Source organism: Eleutherodactylus coqui, chromosome 4 (genome assembly GCF_035609145.1).
Source record: "Eleutherodactylus coqui strain aEleCoq1 chromosome 4, aEleCoq1.hap1, whole genome shotgun sequence".
Taxonomy (NCBI): Eukaryota; Metazoa; Chordata; class Amphibia; order Anura; family Eleutherodactylidae; genus Eleutherodactylus; species Eleutherodactylus coqui.
This window is the reverse complement of record NC_089840.1, coordinates 156,385,456-156,407,471: the sequence shown is the minus strand read 5'-3', so window position 1 is coordinate 156,407,471 and position 22,016 is coordinate 156,385,456. Positions and strand designations below refer to the sequence as shown.

General features: G+C 47.9%; 1 protein-coding gene across 5 annotated transcripts in view; it reads left to right on the top strand.

The window, feature by feature from the left end:
* Window positions 1-22,016, top strand: part of DCAF6 (DDB1 and CUL4 associated factor 6) — a 992,542-nt gene that overhangs the window by 310,866 nt on the left and 659,660 nt on the right. For all 5 annotated transcript variants that reach the window (XM_066600328.1, XM_066600324.1, XM_066600329.1 and 2 more), the window contains one exon: window positions 21,343-21,450. In XM_066600328.1, the coding sequence (XP_066456425.1) occupies window positions 21,343-21,450 (108 nt within the window). The remainder of the gene's footprint in view (window positions 1-21,342; window positions 21,451-22,016) is intronic.

Here is a 22,016-nt window from a genome sequence, read left to right as displayed (position 1 = left end):
CAAAAATTGGTTTAAGTTTTAACTTTTTCCCGGCGTCATCCTGACGGCAGACATGGAGGTTGCACCTTGATCTTGTAGGGACAGGAAGCAAGAGACTTCAAAAGGCTCCCCCTGCCTCCCATTCACCGGTGCTTCCTGTCCCTACAGGGACATGCAAGAGGTGCTCCCTCCAGGGAGCTACAGGATAACACCGGGATTGACGGTCCACGGGGCCGCTTCCCCTCTCACCTTCTTCCCAAAAGGAATCTTGCTGACAGCGGGGCTGACGGTCCACAGGGCTGTTTCACCGCTCACCTCCCCTCCGGAGAGTCAGCGCGGTCCGGGAGCACGGCGGGCCACAGGTCTGACCGCCCGGGGATCACCACCGCAGCGCACCGGAGCGGCGGACCAGAGGTCCCTGAGTCCACTCCTGCTTCATACACGGGCTTCTGTGCAGCATTTTCCAGCCGGGGAGAGCGGCAGGCCATAGGCTCAGATGCCTCTCTCCTCCAGGCATGCCGGCGCGGCCGCGCGCAACGTCGGGGGGCGGAGCCTATGACGCGGCGTGACGTGGTGACGTCAGACGCCGTCAGCTGACCCGGACAGTGGGAGATTTAAAAATGGAGACCCCCCGGCAAGCTTCCACTGACAGCATACCTTCAGAGAAGGATTTATCTGTCTGCCTGATCCTGTCTACACTGCTGGCAAGTATGACTGCAAATGAATCAGAGATGGAAGCCCTGCAAACCGTAAGTGTGACTTGCTGCAGGAATGTTATGCCCAGGGATTTAGCATTGTGTGGGGGTTTCCCTTATGTGCATGCATGTGTCTTTTGCAGGACAGGGAATCCACCTGCTCTAAGCAGGACCTTAGGAAAAAATACAAGAAATGCGCCCTGTGCCTCAAAAAATTAGATGAGGCGTATAAAAAAACGCTATGCCAGGACTGTACTTCCAAGATCCTTACGGACGAACAGGCCGCATTTAGGGATGATATTAGATCCCTAGTCAGGGAGGAGGTCCGGGCATTGATCTCCAGTCTCCCCCCAGCCCAGCGGGAAAGAAGGGCCACTAAAAGAGCGAGCCACATACGGCTGTCGAGTTCAGACTCTGAGCAATCCCTGGGCGACCTGTCAGACGGCGAACTCTTGGACCATCACTCTGACACCAAGGATGAGAATAAGAAGTATTATTTCTCATTCGGGGACCTGGATGACCTGATCAGAGCCGTCAGGGATACAATGAAGCTAGAGGATGTGGTCGAGCCAAGGTCCGTACAGGACGACATGTTCGGCGGGCTCAGGCCAAGGAATCGCATCGTGTTTCCAGTCAATGATACTCTGAAAAAAGTAATCAAGCATGAATGGGCTTGTGCGGACAGACATCTTTACTTGTCCCGCGAGTACAAAAAAAGACTCCGCTTCGCTTAGGAAGATGTGGGCGTCTACGAAGAGGTCCCCAAAGTGGACGCACAAGTGGCCAGAATGGCCAAAAAGACAGCCCTGCCATTTGAGGACTCCTCTCATCTTAAAGACCCGATGGACAACAGGGTTGATGCGTTTATGAAAACGGGCCTGGCAAACAACGGCCTATACGCTGGAGTCCAACATCGCAGCGACTTCCGTGGCGAGGTCGATGTTCCTCTGGTTAGGGGAACTAGACGACCAGATTAAGCAGAAGGCCCGCAGAGAGGCGTTACTGGAATGCATGCCTTTACTAAAATCAGCAACAGGCTTCCTGGCAGACGCATCCGCCGAGTCCATAAGGCTGGTGGCCAGAAGCGCCTCATTGTCCAACATGACCAGGCGGGTAGTCTGGCTAAAAACGTGGAAGGCAGATACGGCCTCCAAAGGAAGATTGTGTTCCATCCCCTTTCATGGCCAGCATATTTTTGGCGCGGATTTGGAGGAGATCCTAAAAAGAGCTACAGACAAAACCCACAGTTTCCCGGATCAAGCCAGAACGGGATTTCCCTACAAACGCCAGCCATCTTTCAAGCCATACCGGGGCAAAGGAAATACGGGGCGCTGGTCCTACCCCAAAGGAGGCAGGGGTAAGATAAAAACAACCCCTACCCCTATAGAAGAGTACCAGGTGGAGGGCAGACTATTGAACTTTTCCCAAGAATGGCAAGAGATTACAGATAACCCGTGGGTCCTACAGCTCATAGCCCAGGGGTACAGGATAGAATTCTTCACCCGGCCCCCCAATTTCTTCAGAATCACCCCCACACAATCCCCTGCCATGCAGGACATCTTTAAAGATGAAATCTCGAAGCTGCTGCAAATGGGGGGCGGTAGTTCGGGTCCCCACAGTAGAGCAGGGCCAGGGATTCTACTCGCCTCTATTTTTGATTAAAAAAAGCCAAACGGCAGTTTTCGGATGATTCTTCATCTGAAGGGCCTGAATAAATTTATTACCTACAAAAGGTTTAAAATGGAAACAGTCCGGTCAGCGGTAACCCTGATCGAAAGAGGGGACTTTATGAGTACCGTCGACCTAAAAGACGCGTACTACCACGTCCCAGTTCTGCCAGAACATCATAAATACCTGAGGTTTTCCATCAGAATAGGGAGCCGGGTACGCCATTTTCAGTTTCAGTGCCTACCCTTTGGCATCTCTACAGCACCTCGAATATTCTCTAAAATAGTGGCAGAGATGGTAGCAGGTATAAATATCATCCCGTACCTGGACGACTTCCTGGTGATTGCCTCCTCATCCAAGATCCTCAGAGACCATACTAGCAGAGTCATCTCTCTGTTTCAGAGATTGGGGTGGATAGTCAACTTCCGCAAGTCTAGTCTTCTCCCCGAGACACGGAAAACCTTCCTGGGGGTGCAGATAGACTCAGTATCACAGACCTTGTCTTTGCCTCCACTCAGACAGGAAAGTCTTAGACTGGCAGCACAGGAGGGCGGCCAGAAGAAGCAAATGGCAATTAGGGACGCAATGAGGCTCCTGGGCCTCATGACCTCCTGCATTGGCATTATCCCTTGGGCCCAGGCGCACTCCAGAACACTACAGAGAGCCATCCTGGGTAACTGGGATGGGACACCCATCTCTCTGGATAGGAGGATGCCCATGTCATCATCTGTCTTAAGGTCCCTCCGCTGGTGGCGGTCAACCGACACTCTAGAAGCTGAGTCCCCATGGGTAGCAGAACCCTTCATCTCTGTAGTAACCGATGCGAGCCAGTCTGGCTGGGGAGCGCAAGTGGGGCAGCGCCTACTCCAGGGCGAGTGGGGACCGACGCTGCGTGCCCAGACATCGAATTTCAGAGAACTTAGGGCCATCTGGGAAGCGCTTCACAGATCCCAGGATATCCTAAAGAAGAGACACATAAAAGTCTTCTCTGATAATGTGACCGCCGTTTCACTTATTCGCCACCAGGGGGGCACCAGAAACGTTCATCTGCTGAAACTAACAACCCGGATCTTCAGATGGGCCAAGACCACGGTACAATCCCTGACAGCGGTCCACCTCAAAGGGTTCCAGAACCAGACAGCCGACTTCCTCAGTCGAAGACGCCTGGACCCCGGAGTATGGTCACTGAATCTAGAGGAGTTCCGTCTTATTACAGAAACCTGACCTAAAAAAAAAAATGCCCCGCCTACTTTTCCCTAGATCCGAGGGACAGGGCCGAGGGGCTAGAGGCTTTTTCCCAGAGTTGGGATTTCAGTCTGGCATACGCCTTTCCCCCCATACCCCTGATCCCGAGAGTTCTTCAGAAGGTCTAGCAGAGCAACATCACGCTGATCCTAATCGCTCCACACTGGGAAAAAAGGGCATGGTTTCCGGTACTCCTAAAACTCGCCATCACGGAGCCAATCCGCCTTCCATCCAGGAAGGATCTTCTAACGCAGGGCCCAGTTCTGTGCCCCAACTTAGAGAGACTGAACTCGCGGTCTGGATATTGAGGAACAGACGCTACTAAGACAAGGTCTGTCCTCTAGGGTCATCGCGACGTTACGCCAGTCCCGAAAACCCATGACCTCAGCTATCTATAATAAAATCTGGAAAAGATTCTCCTCCTGGAGGGGGCTGGAAGTCTCCAATCTCGACACTTCAGTCGCAGAGATTTTGGATTTCCTCCAGGAGGGTCTAGACAAAAACCTGAGCCCGGGAACCCTGAAAGTGCAGGTATCAGCACTCTCGGCCATTCTAGATCAGCCCCTAGCGGATCATAGACTAATCCGCAGGTTTATGAAAGCGGCAGAGAGAATGAGGCCAGTTAGCCGTAGTATGGTCCCCCCATGGGACCTAAACTTAGTCCTCCAAAACCTGTGCAAAGATCCCTTTGAGCCTATCGAGCAGATTCCAATTAGGTTCCTCACGTTTAAAACTGTGTTCTTGGTAGCTATCACAACGGCAAGGCGCGTGAGCGAGCTCCAGGCCCTATCTTGTAAGACACCTTACCTATTAATCCAGGACAATAGGGTCATACTAAAAACAGACCCCTTCTTTCTCCCAAAGGTAGCCTCAAAATTCCATATACAGCAAGAAATTATTCTCCCTTCCTTCTGTCAAAATCCCCAAAACGAGAGGGAAAGAGACTACCATACCCTGGATGTAAGGAGGGCCATTTTATGCTACTTAGAGCAGACCTCATCCTTCAGGAAGGCTGATTGTCTTTTTGTCCAATTCCAGGGGCCGGGCAGAGGAAGAGCGGCTTCTAGAAGATCCATTAGCCGCTGGATAAAATCCACCATCCAGCAGGCCTACTCTTCCTGCAACAGAACTATCCCAGAAGGACTCAAGGCCCATTCAACCAGGGCAGTATCCTGCTCCTGGGCAGAGAGGGCTATGGCGACGCCGGACCAAATTTGTAAGGCAGCCACATGGTCCAACCCGCACACCTTCGCAAAACACTACAGGCTGAATACGGACCTCTCCTCCGATCTCTCTTTCGGGAGAAAGGTCCTGCAAGCAGTGGTCCCTCCCTAGAGAGTTAATCTGGTATACTCCATGTCTGCCGTCAGGATGACGCCTGGAAAAAGGAGTGAATTTCTTACCGAAAATTCCTTTTTTACGAGTCATCCTGAAGGCACGTATTTCCCTCCCAAAAATTCACACGATTATATCTACGTCTATGTGGGCACGAACCAGTAGCCCAGAGGCTCCTATGTTGGACATTTCTGTTTTATGCGGTAAATTTGTGCATATTTCCTTGGTTTAATCCGGGTAAGCTACCCTCTTATTGTTTATGTTCAAATAGAACTAACCATGTTCATTTTGTCTCGGAGCAATAAAAATCTTCCTTGGTTAACCACGACATGTCCATGTAAGTAATTTAGAAGACACTGGTGAATGGGAGGCGGGAGGAGCCTTTTGAAGTCTCTTGCTTCCTGTCCCTACAAGGTCAAGGTGCAACCTCCATGTCTGCCGTCAGGATGACTCGGAAAAAAGGAATTTTCGGTAAGAAATTCACTCCCTTTAAAACTTTAAAAACTGATAAAACTTTTTAAACAAAGCATTTTGGGCCGCATAGAAATTGGCAGTTCAGCGTGATGACATGCTGTTTTAGGGGGAGGAGGAGTAATAATATCCGAGAAGGATACACAAAGCTAATTCTCCCCTTTTTTGGGGTGATAAAGGATGCATTTTTCTCCTGTTGCAGCGAAAATATTCTTTAGGATTCGCTGCTTTCCACCTGTGGAGAAGAGAATTCTGGGGAAATCCAGCCTTTGTTCATCTTTATGAGGGTAAGCATGTCGGCGCTGTCAGTTGACAGGCGGGTACGCTTATCCGTGATGATTTCCCCAGCTGCACTAAACACCCTCTCTGACAAGACGCTAGCGGCAGGGAAGGCCAGCACCTCCAGGGCGTACAGCGCAAGTTCGTGCCACGTGTCCAGCTTTGACACTCAATAGTTGTATGGAGCAGAGGCATCACAGAAGACGGTGGTATGATCGGCTACGTACTCCCTCACCATGTTTTACAGTGCTCTATCCGACTCAGTTTTGACTGGGGAGTGGTGACACAGTCTTGCTGGGGAGCCATAAAGCTGGCAACGGCCTTGTAGAGTATTTCCCTGCCTGCACTGGACATTCTGCCTGATCCCCGCGCCTCCCCTGCTAGTTGGACCTCTGAACTGCGTCTTCTGCCACTAGCGCTGTCAGATGGGAACTTTAGCATCACTTTTTCTACCAGGGCCCTGTGGTATTGCATCACTCTTGTACCCCTTTCCTCTTCAGGAATGAGAGTGGAAAGGTTCTCCTTATACCGTGGGTCGAGAAGGGTGTACACCCAGTAATCCGTGTTGGCCAGAATGCGTCTAACTCGAGGGTCACGGGAAAGGCAGCCTAACATGAAGTCAGCCATGTGTGCCAGGGTCCCAGTACGCAACACATCGCTGTCCTCACTAGGAAGATGACTTTCAGGATTCTCCTTCTCCTCCTCCTCCTCCTCTTCTTCCTCTTCTTCTTCCTCCTCTTCTTCCTCTTCTTCTTCCTCCTCCTCTTCCTCTTCTTCCTCCTCCTCTTCCTCTTCTTCCTCCTCCTCTTCCTCTTCTTCCTCTTCTTCTTCCTCCCTCTTCTTCTTCTTCTTCCTACCTCTTCTTCTTCCTCTTCGTGGGGTCCTCAGGGTGGCAGCGTCCGTGGTGGACTTGCGGAAATATGTTGAGCAGATCAGACAAGTGGGGGTAGTTTTTCAGAAACCGCTGAACCACCAGATTGTAGACATGGGCCAGGCAGGGCTCGTGTGTGAGGCTGCAGAGCCGCCACCAGGTTACGGCCATTGTCACACACGACCATGCCCGGTTGGAGGTTCAGCGGTGAAAGCCAGAGGTCGGTCTGCTCTGTCAGACCCTGCAACAGCTTGGGGGCCATGTGCCTCTTGTCACCTAAGCTGATTAGTTTCAGCACGGCTTGCTCACGCTTGCCCCTTGCTGTGCTGCCACGCCACACGCTACTGACTGCTGGCGACGTGCTCACAGAGGTAGACGTGGCGGAGGAGGAGGGGGAGGGTTTGGAGGCGGTGGCATAAAACGCCGCAGATACCAGCACCGAGGTAGGACCCGCTATTCTGGGTGTGGGTAGGACGTGAGTGGTCTCAGGCTCTGACTCGGTCCCAGCCTCCACCAAGTACACTCAATGTGCCGTCAGGGAGATATTGTGGCCCTGCCCAACAGTACTTGTCCACGTGTCCGTGGTTAAGTGGACCTTCCCAGTAACCGCGTTGGTGAGGGCACGATTTATGTTGCGGGAGACGTGCTGGTGTAGGGCGGGGACGGGACACTGGGAAAAATAGTGACGACTGGGGACCGAGCAGCACGGGACTGCCGCCGCCATCATGTTTTTGAAAGCTTCCGCTTCCACAAGCCTGTACGGCAGCATCTCTAGGCTAATTAATTTGGCAATGTGCACGTTTAAAGCTTGTGCATGCGGGTGAGTGGCGGCGTATTTGTGCTTTCGCTCCAACGCTTGTGTTAGCGACAGCAGAACGCATCGCTGAGAGACATTGCTTGATTGAGTGGAGGACCGTGGAGGTGAGGGTGTGGGTGCAGGCCGGGAGGCGCTTGTGCTTGTGTCCTGGGAGGGGGATTGGATCTGTCTGGCAGGTTGGGGCACGGAAAGAGGCAGTGGTGTGACCCAGAGGCGGTGAATGGCCTTCGTACCACCTTGTGGGGTGCTTGGCCATCATATGCCTGCGCATGCTGGTGGTGGTGAGGCTGGTAGTGGTGGCTCCCCGGCTGATCTTGCTGTGACACAGGTTGCACAATACTGTTTGTCGGTCGTCTGCGCTCTCACTAAAAAACAGCCACATCTTTGAACACCTAGCCCTCTGCACGGAGGCTTGCCGCGAGGGAGTGCTTTGGGAAACAGTTGGGGGATTCTTCGCTCTGGCCCTGCCTCTACCCCTGGCCACTCCACTGCCTCTTCCAACCTGTCCTGCTACTGCACTTGCCTTCCCCTCTGAAGCCCTGTCCTCAGTAGGCTTAGCAAACCAGGTGGGGTCAGTCACCTCATCGTCCAGCTGCTCTTCCTCCGAATCCTCTGTGCGCTCCTCCCTCGGACTTACTGCCCTTACTACTACCTCACTGACAGACAATTATGTCTCATCATTGTCATCCACAAAAGCTCTTGAGACAGTTGCCGTAGGTCCCTAGCCTCATCACCCGGACTCCGGGAACTTTCCAAAGGTTGGACATCGGTCACGACAAACTCCTCAGGTGAGAGAGGAACCCTATTTCCCACTCATGGCAGGGATCCGAGAACAGTTCCTGAGAGTCTGCCTGCTCAGAATATGTATTTTCCTGGTGTGAGGAGGCTGGGAGACAGAAGGAGCGACCAGAGGATTCAGAGTTGCAGTCCCTAGGCCGGGAGACTGCATAGCAGACTGGGTGGTCGATACATTGCTGGACACGTTTTCTGCCATCAACGACAGGACCTGCTCACACTGCTCTGTTTGTAATAAAGGTCTACCACGCGGACCCGCAAATTGTGATATGAGGCTGGGGAGCCCAGAAACTTGCCTCTCTCCTAATCCCGCAGCTGCCGGCTGTGATTCACTACGCCTAGGAACTCGGCCGGTGCCCACACCCTCACTTGGATGCCCGCGTCCTCGACCCTTACCCCTACTCCTCATCATGGCGGATTAATAATAGAGCAGGGCCCAAATAAATTACCCCACTGTACAGCACTGACAACTGTGGCTTAATTCACCGCACACAGAGACTTGTAGATAGCGGAGGCTCTATGCTGGGACTTGAAAAAATTAACCCGCTGTCTTGCGCTGATACCTAGGGGTAATTTACCGCTCGCAGAGACTTGTAGATAAGAGAGGCTGTGTGGAGTGGGAGAAGACTCTAAAGCCAGTTGGTAGTGCTGGTAACTGCGGCTATCTCAACCCCACCAAGCAAAGGGTATTGTGAGATGCTCTGCACAGTAGCAGAGCTGAAATACTTTGCAATGGCCCAGGAAATATTACAGTACTGTTTAGCGGTGAGACCTCTTTCTAATGCACTGCAGACATAGATCGATATAACTGAAATAGTTTGCAGTGGCTCAGGAAATATTACAGTACTGTTTAGTGGTGAGACCTCTGTCTAATGCACTGCAGACACAGAACGGTATAACTAAAGTAGTTTGCAGTAGGCTAGGAATGTTAGAGTGCAGTTTTACGGTGAGAGTTCGTTGTACGGCACTGCAGGCTTAGAACGCTATTACGGAAATGCGGGGAACAGGCCTAGATGAGTAATACAAAAATTGATGCACTACTGCTGTCGTGGATTTCCTTTTGCGTCCAATGACTTACTCAATTAGGAATGTTTACACCCTTCCAGATTAATTATGAATTGATTATGCGCATAAGAAGATTTAACACTGACACAGGTTCAGCATGTATAAGCTTCCTCAATTCTGCTTTATTGTTGGGCGCGCAGCCTCTTTTAAAGAGTTTAACATATCTGCCCATCTGGGCAGGTCAAAGATTACATAGATGACACATATTGTTTAATTATTGGATAAGCATCTTGAAATTCTTCCATCCTCTGGTCATCTGTGATTGGCCATCATGTGGTAGCAGGACGAGATGAGTGGCTTGTCTTGGACCCACGTGTGGTTCCTCCGATATGATTGGATATTACAGCTTGAACTATTAATTGCATAAATTTCTCGTGTTATTTGCATACGTTTCCAGTAAAACTGCTTGGGTTATTATTGCGGTAGCTGCTTCAGACTGCGGTTATTTATGTCTAACTTTACGTCTTCTAAAGTTACAAAACAGATGGGGAAAATATAACGTGTTTATACTATATATTATCTTGTCAGCGGTTTATGCTAAATATTATCTTGTCAGCAGAGTTTAGAGAATAGAAGTTTCATTAACCCCTTGAGTGGCGGGTTTCCTACCACCCTGTCGTGCCCACCAGGGCAGGTTTTTTAAAATGGTCTAATCATTGAATTTCAACAAATTTTGCAGTTGCGTCTCAAGAGCCATAACTTTTTCATTTTTCCATTGACATGGCCATATGAGGGCTTGTTTTTTGCGGGACAAGTTGTGATTTTTTTAAACAGGGGGGGGGGGAGAAATGGGGAAAAAAGAAAAAAAGGGGCCATGTCATTAAGGGGTTAAATAATGTATTAACTTCCTTCTCTGGGTCATTACGACGCATGGATACCACATGTGTGATTGTATTTTTGATTTTTTACAAAGTAAAGGGAGACAAGTGTTTTTATTATTTTTTTTATAATTTTTGTACTTTTTTTTAAAATTTTTATTTATTTTTATTTTTTTTTGTCCCTTTAGGGGACTTCCACAGGGACCCATCAGGACCCCCTGATCACATTCCGGGGGTCCGATGGTGACAGCCCTTTACATGCTGCAGTGACAGCCCTTTACATGCTGCAGTCACATAGACTGCCGCATGTAAAGGGTTAACACAGCAGAGATCGGAGGTTTTCTCTGATCTCTGCTGTAAGAGCAGGTACCTAGCTGTCCTCTGACAGCCAAGCACCAAGCTCTCCCTGCCACAGAGACCATCGGCTTGCTTCTGACAAGCCGATGGTCTCTATGGCAACCTGTAAACAAAGCAGGAGATTGCCTGCAGATCGGCAATATCTTCTGCTGGTTTTTCAAAGCCCTTCCTTTGTTCTCTCTGGGTCTGTGCAGGCAGAGCACACTGTCACAGCTTGTGGCATTGTGCTCTGCAGCTCCCATAGTGATACATAGCCCGGAAATCTTCCGGGCTATGTCGCTATGAGCAGTGGAGCTCGTCCCGGAAAATTTCCGGGTGTGCCACTCAAGGGGTTAAAGGAAGTAGATACATTGGATACATGAAAGAAGGCATATCTATATTTGTATCAGTAATGGAAAAGTACTGGCCTTTAGTATACAGAATGCTAAACATATAAAAACAGGTTCACTGTCCACTACAAAGGTCCACAATCCAAAATATAGATATATTGGGTTTCCACTACACTGCTCCCAGCCAGCCAGAACTGTTAAGCACACGGTCAGATATAGCCCTAAGAAGGACCGTTGGGGTTCTTGCACGGAGGATCAGGACTGTATAACTTTCCCTATAGAAGCAGCTCTGTCCCTAAACTCTGCGTTATGCACTGCAGACTGGGAATGCTATAGTTGAAATGGCTTGCACAGCCCGAGATGCTTAAAAAAAAATAAAAAAATTGTGCACTACTGCTCCCAGCCAGCCACAACAGTAATGCACACTATGAAGAGTAGCCCTAAGAAGGACCGTTGGGGTTCTTGACGACAGGATCCTACTCTAGCACTGTCCCTTTATCAGCAGCAGCACTTTCCCTAACCTCTGCCAGCATGCATCTGAGGCGAGCCGCGGGCGGGACCACTTTAAGTACTCGGCGGTCACCTGATCGGCCCAGCCACTCACTACTGTGGGGGGGTGGGAGTGCAGGCACGTCACAGCAGGAAGCGCTAAACATGCGGGGAAGGAAGTGCAATTGACTCGAGTACTGCGTGATGTTCGTCTCGTGTAACGAGCATCTCGAGTACCCTAATACTCGAACGAGCATCAAGCTCAGACGAGTTTGCCTGCTTATCTCTACTTATGAGGTAGCATTAAGGGCTCCTGCCATATCACATGCCATACCATTTACTATCCTGCCACTAGTTATTGCCAGTCCCCCGACCCCACTAGTGATGCTCCCAGAGCTATTTCTTCACTATTACTCAGCAGTCTGGAAGGTCTCTCACAGGGTTCAACTAGCTGGTGGAATTCCCTTTTTGCACTAAATTGTAGTCAGCTGTTCGATGCATGAGAATATTTAAGTGTGACAAAATACAAAACATACTAGCATATACCTGTCTTGGGCAGCAGTAAAGTAATTTAGCACTATTGTGTATTGGTTAGTTACAACAATAAATTAAGCTTGAAGTGCATTAGTTTAATTAGCCAGTACTGAAAAAAAATGATTATCCAATCTGTAGCTTTCGCTAAATAATATCTCATCCTTAGTATGAATGAGCTAATAAACCATCCTGTTAGCTGTGTCCATAGACATTACATGAGGCTAACTGTATGGCCTTGGCCAATTATCTGCAACTCTCTGATAGTGTGTCCTCAGGGCTTACTGTTTATGACAGACCATTATCGGGTAACACAAAATTAGCATGACCACTACTGTGTGATTTGGGACTCCAGACAACTTGTCATCCAAGAGCAGGACATCCTATGTTCTGGCCCAATTTGTAGACTTATCATTTACATTTATTAGGTATCTTATTGCATTCATCATAGGATCATGAAGGTGGGACAAAATCTTATCATCTCTATTACCTCTTATAGAAAGGGCGATACTACACTGTCAACACCTTAGCAGCGTCTAGTGAGCATATTATCTGCTCCCTCATATTACCTGTTGGTATTTGCAAATTGAGGTATAACCTCCTCATATTAATTGCTGTGAATCTTGATGGTATGGACCCACTCTGATCAAGATGCATAATGTCTGAGATCACACAGGAAAGACAATTCGCCAGTATTTTTACTATGATTTTTACGCCTGTGTTCAATAAGGATATGGGTCTATAGGAGTCTACCAATAAACAGTCTTTCCCCAGTTTTGGGATAATGGCAAATATTGTTTCAGTCATGGATGAGGGTAATGTGTATCTGTGTCTAGCCTCTTGCCAACAGACGTGGTAATAGCATTTCACTAAACCTTTTCTATAACTCTGCAGGTAGATTGTCAGTGCCTGGTGCTTGATTACTTTGTAGAGAAGCCACTGCCTCCTGTAACTCCTCCAGGTCTCCAGGAGCATCAAGGAACTCCCTTTGTTCTTGTGATAAACAGGGTGTCGTTATAGATGCTAAATATTGTACAATCTGTTTCTGTGCTTTGCAGAGCCTGGGGAGTATAAAGAGGTATAAAAAGAGTTCACCCTTTCACTGATTGTAGATGTATCAGTATCAATAGTGCCCTGATTATTCCTTAGGCCTGTGATGTATATAGCGCCTCTCTGTGCTCCATCTAGAACTGACAGCAGGTGACCGTTTTTTTCCCCCTCTTCAAAATAAGAGACTACTTCCTACTAATCCTATTTGACCTCTCCACAGCATTTGACACTGTTGACCATGACCTCCTCCTCAGTATGCTTTGCTTTATTGGCCTAAAGGACACTGGTTCTCCTCCTACCTCTCTGACCACTCTGTCAACGTCTCCTTCACTGGCTCTCTCCTGTATCCGCTCCACCTCGCTGTTGGGGTTCCTCCTCTTCTCCATCTACACAGTGCTAATTTGGCATCCACAGATTTGGCTTCCAATACCATCTCTATGCTGATGACACCCAGTTATACACCTCTTCCCGCGACATTTCTGCACCTTTCTGCGAAAATATTACTGACTGTTTCTCAGCTGTGTCTAATACTATGTCCTCCCTTTTTCTCAAACTCAACCTTTCTAAAACTAACCTTCTCGTCTTTCTGCCTGCTGCTAGCCTATCTCCCCCCAACTTCTCCATATCAGTATCTGGCACCACCATAACTCCCAGACAGCAAACCCGCTGCCTTGGGGTCAAACTGGACTCTGACCTCTCCTTTACCCCCCACATCCAATCTCTGACCCAAGCATGCGACCTGCACCTCAGGAATCCATTCCCGACTCGACTACTGCAACTCGTTGCTCATTGGCCTTCCCCGCACTAGATTCTACCCTCTCCAATCCATATCAAATGTGGCAGCTAAACTTATCTTATATTTTAAGTGTCTGCGCACGCTCGATTGAGCTAGCTGCACTTCTAAGTCTTTGGGCACGCTCAGTTATTCCTGACAGCATTCTATTATTTTTCTAAGTGTCTGCACACGCTCTATTAAGATTCGTGGAGCCATCGATATAGGGATTGGTCAGTCTATAGTTCCATTCGCTGTCTGTCAAGATGTCGGAAAAAGAGGCTAATTAATTTATCTGCTCAATAATGTATTAATTAATGGCTATAATAATGAAGACTTTTTAAAACTCTTTAATAAATGCATGAAAAAATGTAGAATTCTTACAGAATTTTTTCCATCGCCAAAAGCAAAGAAAAACGATATTGATCTTTTTGACTGAAATGTCCCTGTCAAATACCTTATCTGAGGTCATTTCAGGCCAGTAAAGCTTATCAATTTTAATGTTTTGAGAGGACCTCCAGTGGAAGAACCTTCCTTTACACTTTGGATCTCTTATGTATACTGCACTCGCTTCTCCACGATTTAGCCTCCTGTCTGTCTCTGACACCATAATGAATTTTAGATTTCACCAATCCTGTCTCTTCCACCAATCCTCAGCAAAGTACCCCATTGGTAGCTAGAAGCCAGTGTTAGCACAATGGAGCGCTACAAGTGAATTCTTGTGTCCCAAATTAGAGTTAGTATGAGCTGCTTGGAGAACCACAGGTTGCACACACTGCATTTGTGTAAATTGCAAATGATTCTGTTTATTTATTAACAAGCCAAAGAATTTATAGTCCTTTAAGACAAATACATTTAGATCGAGACTAAAGGTCACCTAACTTAGTATATGCATAACTTATTACACCTCTTCATTACTGATAAGTAAACTTACAACATGCAGTGTCATTGGTCACTTGGTCACATACTGTTTGCCAAGTCTCTGAGGTCCTTAATTGATAATCTAGAAGTTTTCCTAAACTTAGTTTAATATATGTATAGAAGATCAAATAAAATACAACGGATGATAAAGGTTTCTATTTGCTAGTACATTAGTCCATCTGTAGCCAGCTGTCTGGCTATACATTTGTGCGAGTAAAGTTCAATTGCAGCTTGTTCTGCTTCTTCAGGCCTTGAAAATCTTCTGAACAAAAATATCTGAATATGTGTCAAGCAAGTTAGAAAATGGAAGGGAAACAAGATGGCGTTCAACAGACACTATGCTTTTTCCTACACCAGTACCATCTCTCCTTGTAGTAATGATCATGTAATTGATCTCCCTTCTATATTCTCCTAAGGCTCAATGCACACGGGCATATTTGCACTGTGGGATACAAAGTGGGCGTTCGCCTCTGGATCCCGCAGCAAATACTGCCCATAGCCATGCTATGCAAAATGCTTTTCCATGTCCACGAGTGGAAATCAACTGCGATTTTCTGCTCGCAGGGGAAAAATCGCAGCATGTCCTATTCTAGTGCGGGCCTTGCAGTCAATGGAAGCTGCCTATCCTGCGGCGATTCCGAAATGTTAATTTCGAAATTGCCACAGATCCGCATCATTCTCTACACCGTACATGTGCGATGGCGCGCCAGCCAGCACATCTGCAGCACAGAGAAAAAGACATTGCACAGGTACGCGGGGGTCACCTCTGGGGCACAGGGTCTGATTGCGCTGCGCGATCTCGCAGTCGGAATCTGACCCGGCCTTCTTCATTTGGCCTAAGTGAGTGTACACTTATGGAGGCTGAACTGTCATCATCTTTAATACAACTGTATGGCAGGAGTATGTCTTAGCTGTAACTTGGCTAGGAATTTAAAATTATACATCAGAACAGTGATTGATTAAAGTATGCACTCCAAAATCATACCAATGAAAACTAGAAGTCATCCTGCAAAAAAACAAGCCCTCATATGGCTGCATCAATAGATTAATTACAAATCGTTGGTTTTCAAAATGTAGAGAGGAAAAAAATGCTGCGTCAATAATTATTACAGTAGGCCACATTATAAAGACATTTAGTAGACTCTGCCACCATCTTTTTACACCCCTTCTGAGGGCAGCATGGGGTAGTGACAGTCAAACTGATTACAGTGATATGTCTGCTGTGTGGATCTGTGCAGGAGTTTTGGAGAAAGCTACATTTTATTAGTAGCAGCACATGCATAGAGGACTAGTTAAACTAATCCTGGATGTTCAAGAGCTGCAGGCCACAGTAGTTACACCTGCTCTCCAGACACTGGTGGACAGATGTCTGCTTATTACTGTGCATAGACATCTGCCATTCATTGGCTGGAGGACAGGTTGGTGTAGCCAGGGTGCAGCTCATGAGTATACAGGACTAGTTCTGTGTCTGGCTGCTAATATTAAAATGCAAGTTGCTTTCTGACTCCTGCACAGATCCGCACAGCGTGACTGTCACTACCTTATGTTGCTCATAGAGTGGGCTGCAAAAGACGGTGACATAGTCCCTTTAGGGCTCATGTCCACGGGGAAAATAAGAATTAAAATCCGCAGCGGATTTTAACTCTTCTCCCGCGCGCGGATCCGCACCCCATAGGGATGCATTGACCACCCGCGGGTAGATAAATACCCGCGGATCGTCAATAAAAGTGATTTTAAAAAAAATGGAGCATGAAAAAATCTGGACCATGCTCCATTTTCATGCGGGTCTCCCGCGGGGACGGCTCCCGCGGGCTTCTATTGAAGCCTATGGAAGCCATCCGGATCCGTGGGACACAAAAATCATATTTTACTTACGCGCTCCGGTTCTTCTCTTCGGCGCCGCGCCATCTTCTCTCAGTCGCGGCCGGATCATTTTGCTTCGGCCCGGCGCATGCGCAGGGCACGTCACCGACGTCATCATGCACATCCGCCGAGCCGAAGAATGAAGATCCGGCCGCGACGAGAGAAGATGACGCCGCCGCGAAGAGAAGAAACGGAGCGGATGGGAGGTGAGTTTATTCTCATTTATTTGTATTTTCAGCGCTCATGTCCGCGGGGCAGGAGGGACCCGCTGCAGATTCTACATGTAGAATCCGTAGCGGGCCCGATTTTCCCCGTGGACATGAGGCCTTAAGCAGCAAGCATGTGAGACTCGAGTCTCTATACATCATATATTTTATTTCTTGTTTTGCCTGAGGCAGGGCAGTCTTTAGTTAACACTACTTAACGATAGCTAAGAACCGGAAGCTTTTTTTAAAAAAAACAAAACTTGTTTCATTGAACAATAAATATATCATAAAGTATAAAAATAAGAAACTTTTCATACAATACACACTGCTCAAGTTGAGGGAGCATTACTCAAATAGATACTCCGCATCTGATATATAAGTACAATATACTAGTACATTAGGCTTTCATAACAGTAGAGTTTAATAGTTGGCAGCCATATTACTGGCCAGGTCTAGGTACAGCCCTATTCAACAAGCCTCAGAGCAGGTCCTGCGTAGGATTTTTATCTGATGAGCCATCTGAGATTTATACAGGGTACTATAGAACTGTTGGAATCTATTCAGGATATTTACCAGATCCGAGAGCATGGCCCCCTCAGTCGACTTAATCCTCAGTATGAAGGAAGAGGCAGTCTCCTGGCGGGCTATGTAAGCCAGTAGCTTGCTTTTTTAATTGCTCAGCTCAAAGAAAGACTGTCGGGGAAAAAAAAGATTCCTTTGGGCATTTACCTTAAGTATAGCAAATAATCTCTGCCCAACTGCAACCAACTATTTCTATTAACATCTGAGGGGTTAGCAATAAATTTCCTCTCCAGCGACTGACATTGCTCTGCCAATAGTTCTCCCTCTCGCGCTGTAGCTTTTTTAATAAAAGAAATTGAGGATCTAAAGGAACCTCTGAGATAGGGCTTGAACGCCTCCCACACCAGAATAGAATCAGAGCATGCCCCTATGTGCATTATAATATACTTGGATCTGGTCCAGTATACGGTTGTTAGGTCCAAGCAGCGACAGCCAAAATATGTGTACCGTCTATTCCGGCGTATAAGGCGACTGGGCGTATAAGATGAGCCCCCAACTGTCGCCTTATACGCCGGGAATACGGTGTAGAAAAAAAACAGTACTCCCCTCCCGTGGCATTCTGCAGCGCTGCTGCAGGCTGTCGCTCCCTCCTCGTCGCAGACAGAGCATTGCTTTCTGGATGCAGGGCTTTAATGCCCAGACTCCAGAAAGCTAATGCTGTGATTGGCTAATACAGGCAGCGTCAGCCAATGAAAGCGGGCGCTGCATTAGCCAATAACAGCCATTCAATGACATCATTGAATGGCTGTGATTGGCTAACTCAGGCGGGTCAGCCAATCACAGTCATTCAATGATGTCATTGAATGGCTGTGATTGGCTGACGCCGCGTGAGTTAGCCAATCACAGCATTAGCTTTCTGGAGGCGGGGATTTCAAGCCCCGCATCCAGAAAGCAATGCTCTGTCGGGGATGAGGAGGGAGCGACAGCCTGCAGCAGCGTCGCAGAATGCCCTGGGAGGTGAGTACTGTTTTTTGGGGGGTTTTTTGGTATTACCTGCATATAAGATGACCCCTCCGACTGCAGAGCAGATTTTTCGGGGTTAAAAGATCATCTTATACGCCGGAATATATTTTCCATCTCCTGGGGGCGACTAGCCCGGGGCTTTTCAGAACCATTCGAATTGGAGTGTGATCTGATACTCCTCTAGTGAGGAATTCTATAGAACTAATTTTCGGGAATAAGAAAGGGAATCCAAATATATAATCAATACAGGGGTGGTTTGGGCAGCATGGCAGGAAAATTCCTGCTGCTGGGGGTGAAATACACGCCACAGGTCTAACCATTCTGTCACCGAGATTATCAAGGCCAATCGGGTCATGCCCGCATCTCCCATCCCCCAAGCCTCTCCACCAAATCTATCTAGGTTCGGGTCCATTATCATGTTTATATCTCTCTTTCAGAGAATTGTAGCTTCTGGTGAGAATGAGGCAAATGCAATACCATGGGCAATTAGGGTTGTTGATGCGGGTAGTAGGTATGGCAGCTGGAGATCTTGGAGTTGCCTTTTAATCCCAAGGAAGAATGCTCTCTGCTTTTGGAGATCTGCTGAGAAGTCGGGGAAAATGGACATTGCTGCGTTGTCATATCAAAGAGCGACTTCTTTTCTAGCTACCTGTAGGATTGTATCTCTATCACGGAATTAAGCAATTTTGCCAGCAGGGGGTCTAGGAAGGAGCACCCTTGATAAGTGGTTCCATGGGTACTTGGTGGGCTCGCTCCACCACGAAGACCTGTGATAGGGAAGTATCTGGGAAAAGTTTGCGCAAACTCCTCTGGCCTCTGTCCCTCAGTGCATTCTGGCAGGCCCACAACATGCAGGTTATTACGCCACAATTTTCCAGATGGTCCGCTCTTTGCTTCCAGAATTCCGCTTTCTGCATGAGCTCTCGCACAGTAGCTGCTGTTGGGGATATGGCATCATCCAGTGCTGAGATCCTATCTTCCATATTAGTGACCTGCTCTTGTAAATTTTGGAGGTCCTGTCTCAATAGGCTGACGTCCATTTTGATCTTGTCGATTTTACTAGTGAGGGTAGCGGTAGACATTTGAATTGCTGATAGGAGCAGTTCAAATAGTTGTTGTAAAGTCTGAACTGACCCAGCAGGCAGTCCCGAACGCATATTTAGGATTTCAGCCGCAGTTCAGCAGCGCTGCTGAATAGAGCCACCTGATTGGCTCTTCGGCACCACGTGACTACACAGCGTGCACGCGGATTGCCTTCAGCAGCCGTGCACTACACACTACAGTTACGCAGCCATGCACTACACACTACACTTAAGCAGCACGGGGTTAGGGTTTAGGGTTAGGGTTTAGGGTTAGGTTTAGGTAACCCTAAACCTAACCCTAAACCTAACCCCGTGCTGCTTAGGTGTAGTGTGTAGTGCACGGCTGCTTAACTGTAATGTGTAGTGCACGGCTGCTGAAGGCAATCCGCGTGCACGCTGTGTAGTCACGTGGTGCCGAAGAGCCAATCAGGTGGCTCTATTCAGCAGCGCTGCTGAACTGCGGCTGAAGGGTCACTACGGGTCTCCCCTCTTGCAAACGCCTTTAGTTTATCAATAGAAGAATTCTGTCTGGTGCAACCCATAGCAGATCCACCTCTGTGTTTTTTGTTTTTAAAAAGAGATTTTGCAAATTGTGTTGAAGCTTTTTGAGAAGATCTGTAAATGTCCCAGAATTATGATGGATACTAGACTCTGTCAGGCAGCAGTCTCACAGGAATGTTGACCAATGTCTGCAGGGGCAGGAAGGGGGGGTACAAGATTTTGGTGACAACAGCAATGTGAAGAGATTGTAAAGTGTCTCAGAGTGTAGCAGCTGCAAGGGAGGCCAGAGAATCTTGTCACCTCTGATCATACCAGCAATGCAGGAGGGCTGTTGTGTGTCCCAGGGGACTGCTACAGTATAGGAGGGTCACTATATGCCTGCCACACAGTCTATTGACTTCAGGACAAGGTGTAGGGTTACAGTATCACTAATAGTGTATTGAATTAAAATTGGTTTGGTACCGTGTTAGCCAGTAGAGCAATGTGATTATTCTCAGAGCGAGAAACCAAGTAATCTTGTAGATATGATACCTTTTAATGGCTAACAAAAATGCATGATGTTACAGCAAGCAAGCTTTCGGAGATATCGCCACCTTCAATAGCCTCGGAGATATCGCCCCTCTCAATAGCCTGACAAAGGGGACGAGGTATCCCCGAAAGCCTGCTTGCTGTAACATCATGCATTTTTGTTAGCCATTAAAAGGTATCATATCTACAAGATTACTTAGTTTCTCGCTCTGAGAATAATCGCACATAATAGTGTATTGGGACTGCTGTGTGTCACACTCTATTGCCCAGCGTGTGCTGGATAAGCACGGACAGATGTGCGTTTCACCACAGCTATTAGGTTCTATTGAACCTAATAACTCAATGTACACGCTGCGGAATTCCACTGCTCAATCCCAGAGCGTGAAATTACCCGCAGCATGTCCTTCAATGGAATCCGCCCGTCACGCTATACTTACGCTGTAGCACAGCAAAAATATAGCGTGAATACGCGCCCTAGCCACGTCCTATGACGCTGCCGGCGGGTCATGTGACACTGCCAGCGTGTCATGTGCTGTACTGTGCATATGTGCCGGAGCGTTATACGGGACTTCGCGCAGCGTATCTGGAGGTAATTATGGGGTGTTCGGAGGGGCACCGTGACGAACTCCGCTGCGGTATTCCACTTGTGGAGCCCGTCACGGCCGTGTGCATAAGGCCTCACACTCCTCCACACGCTCCCTCTGCGGTTCCCCCTTGTGCTGTGTCGGTGGCAGCTGCTCTCCACTCTGCTGCACAGGAGATTCCCCTTCAGGCATTTCCCCCCGCCAGATGTCACCTCTGGCACCGTCCATTTCCCCTCCGCTGTCCAGACAGGACTCCCTGGCTCTTCCACCGCTGTCCCAACAGCCGTCCGGCCATGCAATGCCCTCTTCAAGATCGCGGCGCTCCAGGATGCTCCACTCTGTCCTTTCTGGCACCGGGCGAACTCCGCTGGCCACAGGATCTGCAGCCCAGGATTCGGTCAGTTCGGCTGCTAAGCCACGCCCCGAACGAGAAGCTTTTTATAGACAAAAGTAGACTTACTTTAAATGTTGACAGTCATATGATCACATGCTGTATTATAAATTATTTGTAAGATATTTAAACTTTAAATAACTTCATATCTCTAGGTGATCAGGTGACAAATGCATCTTTAATGCAACGAATGTCTGACATGCTTTCAAGATGGTTTGAAGAAGCAAGCGAAGTTGCACAACGAGGAAGAAATGAAAATAGAGGTACGATCCGTGTAAATGCTGTCACGTGGGTAACTGGGAAAATGTGCACTTTCACCAATTACTAAGAGGCTGTTTTACATTATGTTTAAAAGGGAAGCTGTTATGACCTTTAAGCCCCATGAACTACGTTATGGGGCTCAAAGGTCAGGGAATGGGGACTTCGAGGAACGGAGTTTGAGACTCACTGGGCGCCCCATTACAGCACTGTGGTCCTGTGAAGTTGTTACACACACAGAGTGACTCTGTAAGCCCGCTCTGTGCACGTGCTTTCCCATAGAGATGAAGGAGAGCGCACACAGAGTGGACTGAAAAGAGACACTCTGTGGGCATGCGCCAACTCAAACACTACATGCTTGTGACTATGGTTCAACTTCCTTACGTTTCTGTAGGTATCTTTTTATGGGCTAGAAAATCGTAACATATGCGTTTGTCCCACAAGAAAAGTGCGCTTGACATTAATTGTTTTTTGTATACATTACAGTCAATGGAAACCTAAACCTTTTTTAACGTATATATTTTTTGTTGGCCATTGCTTAAGATAGACTTTACAGCGAAAAAAATGTTTC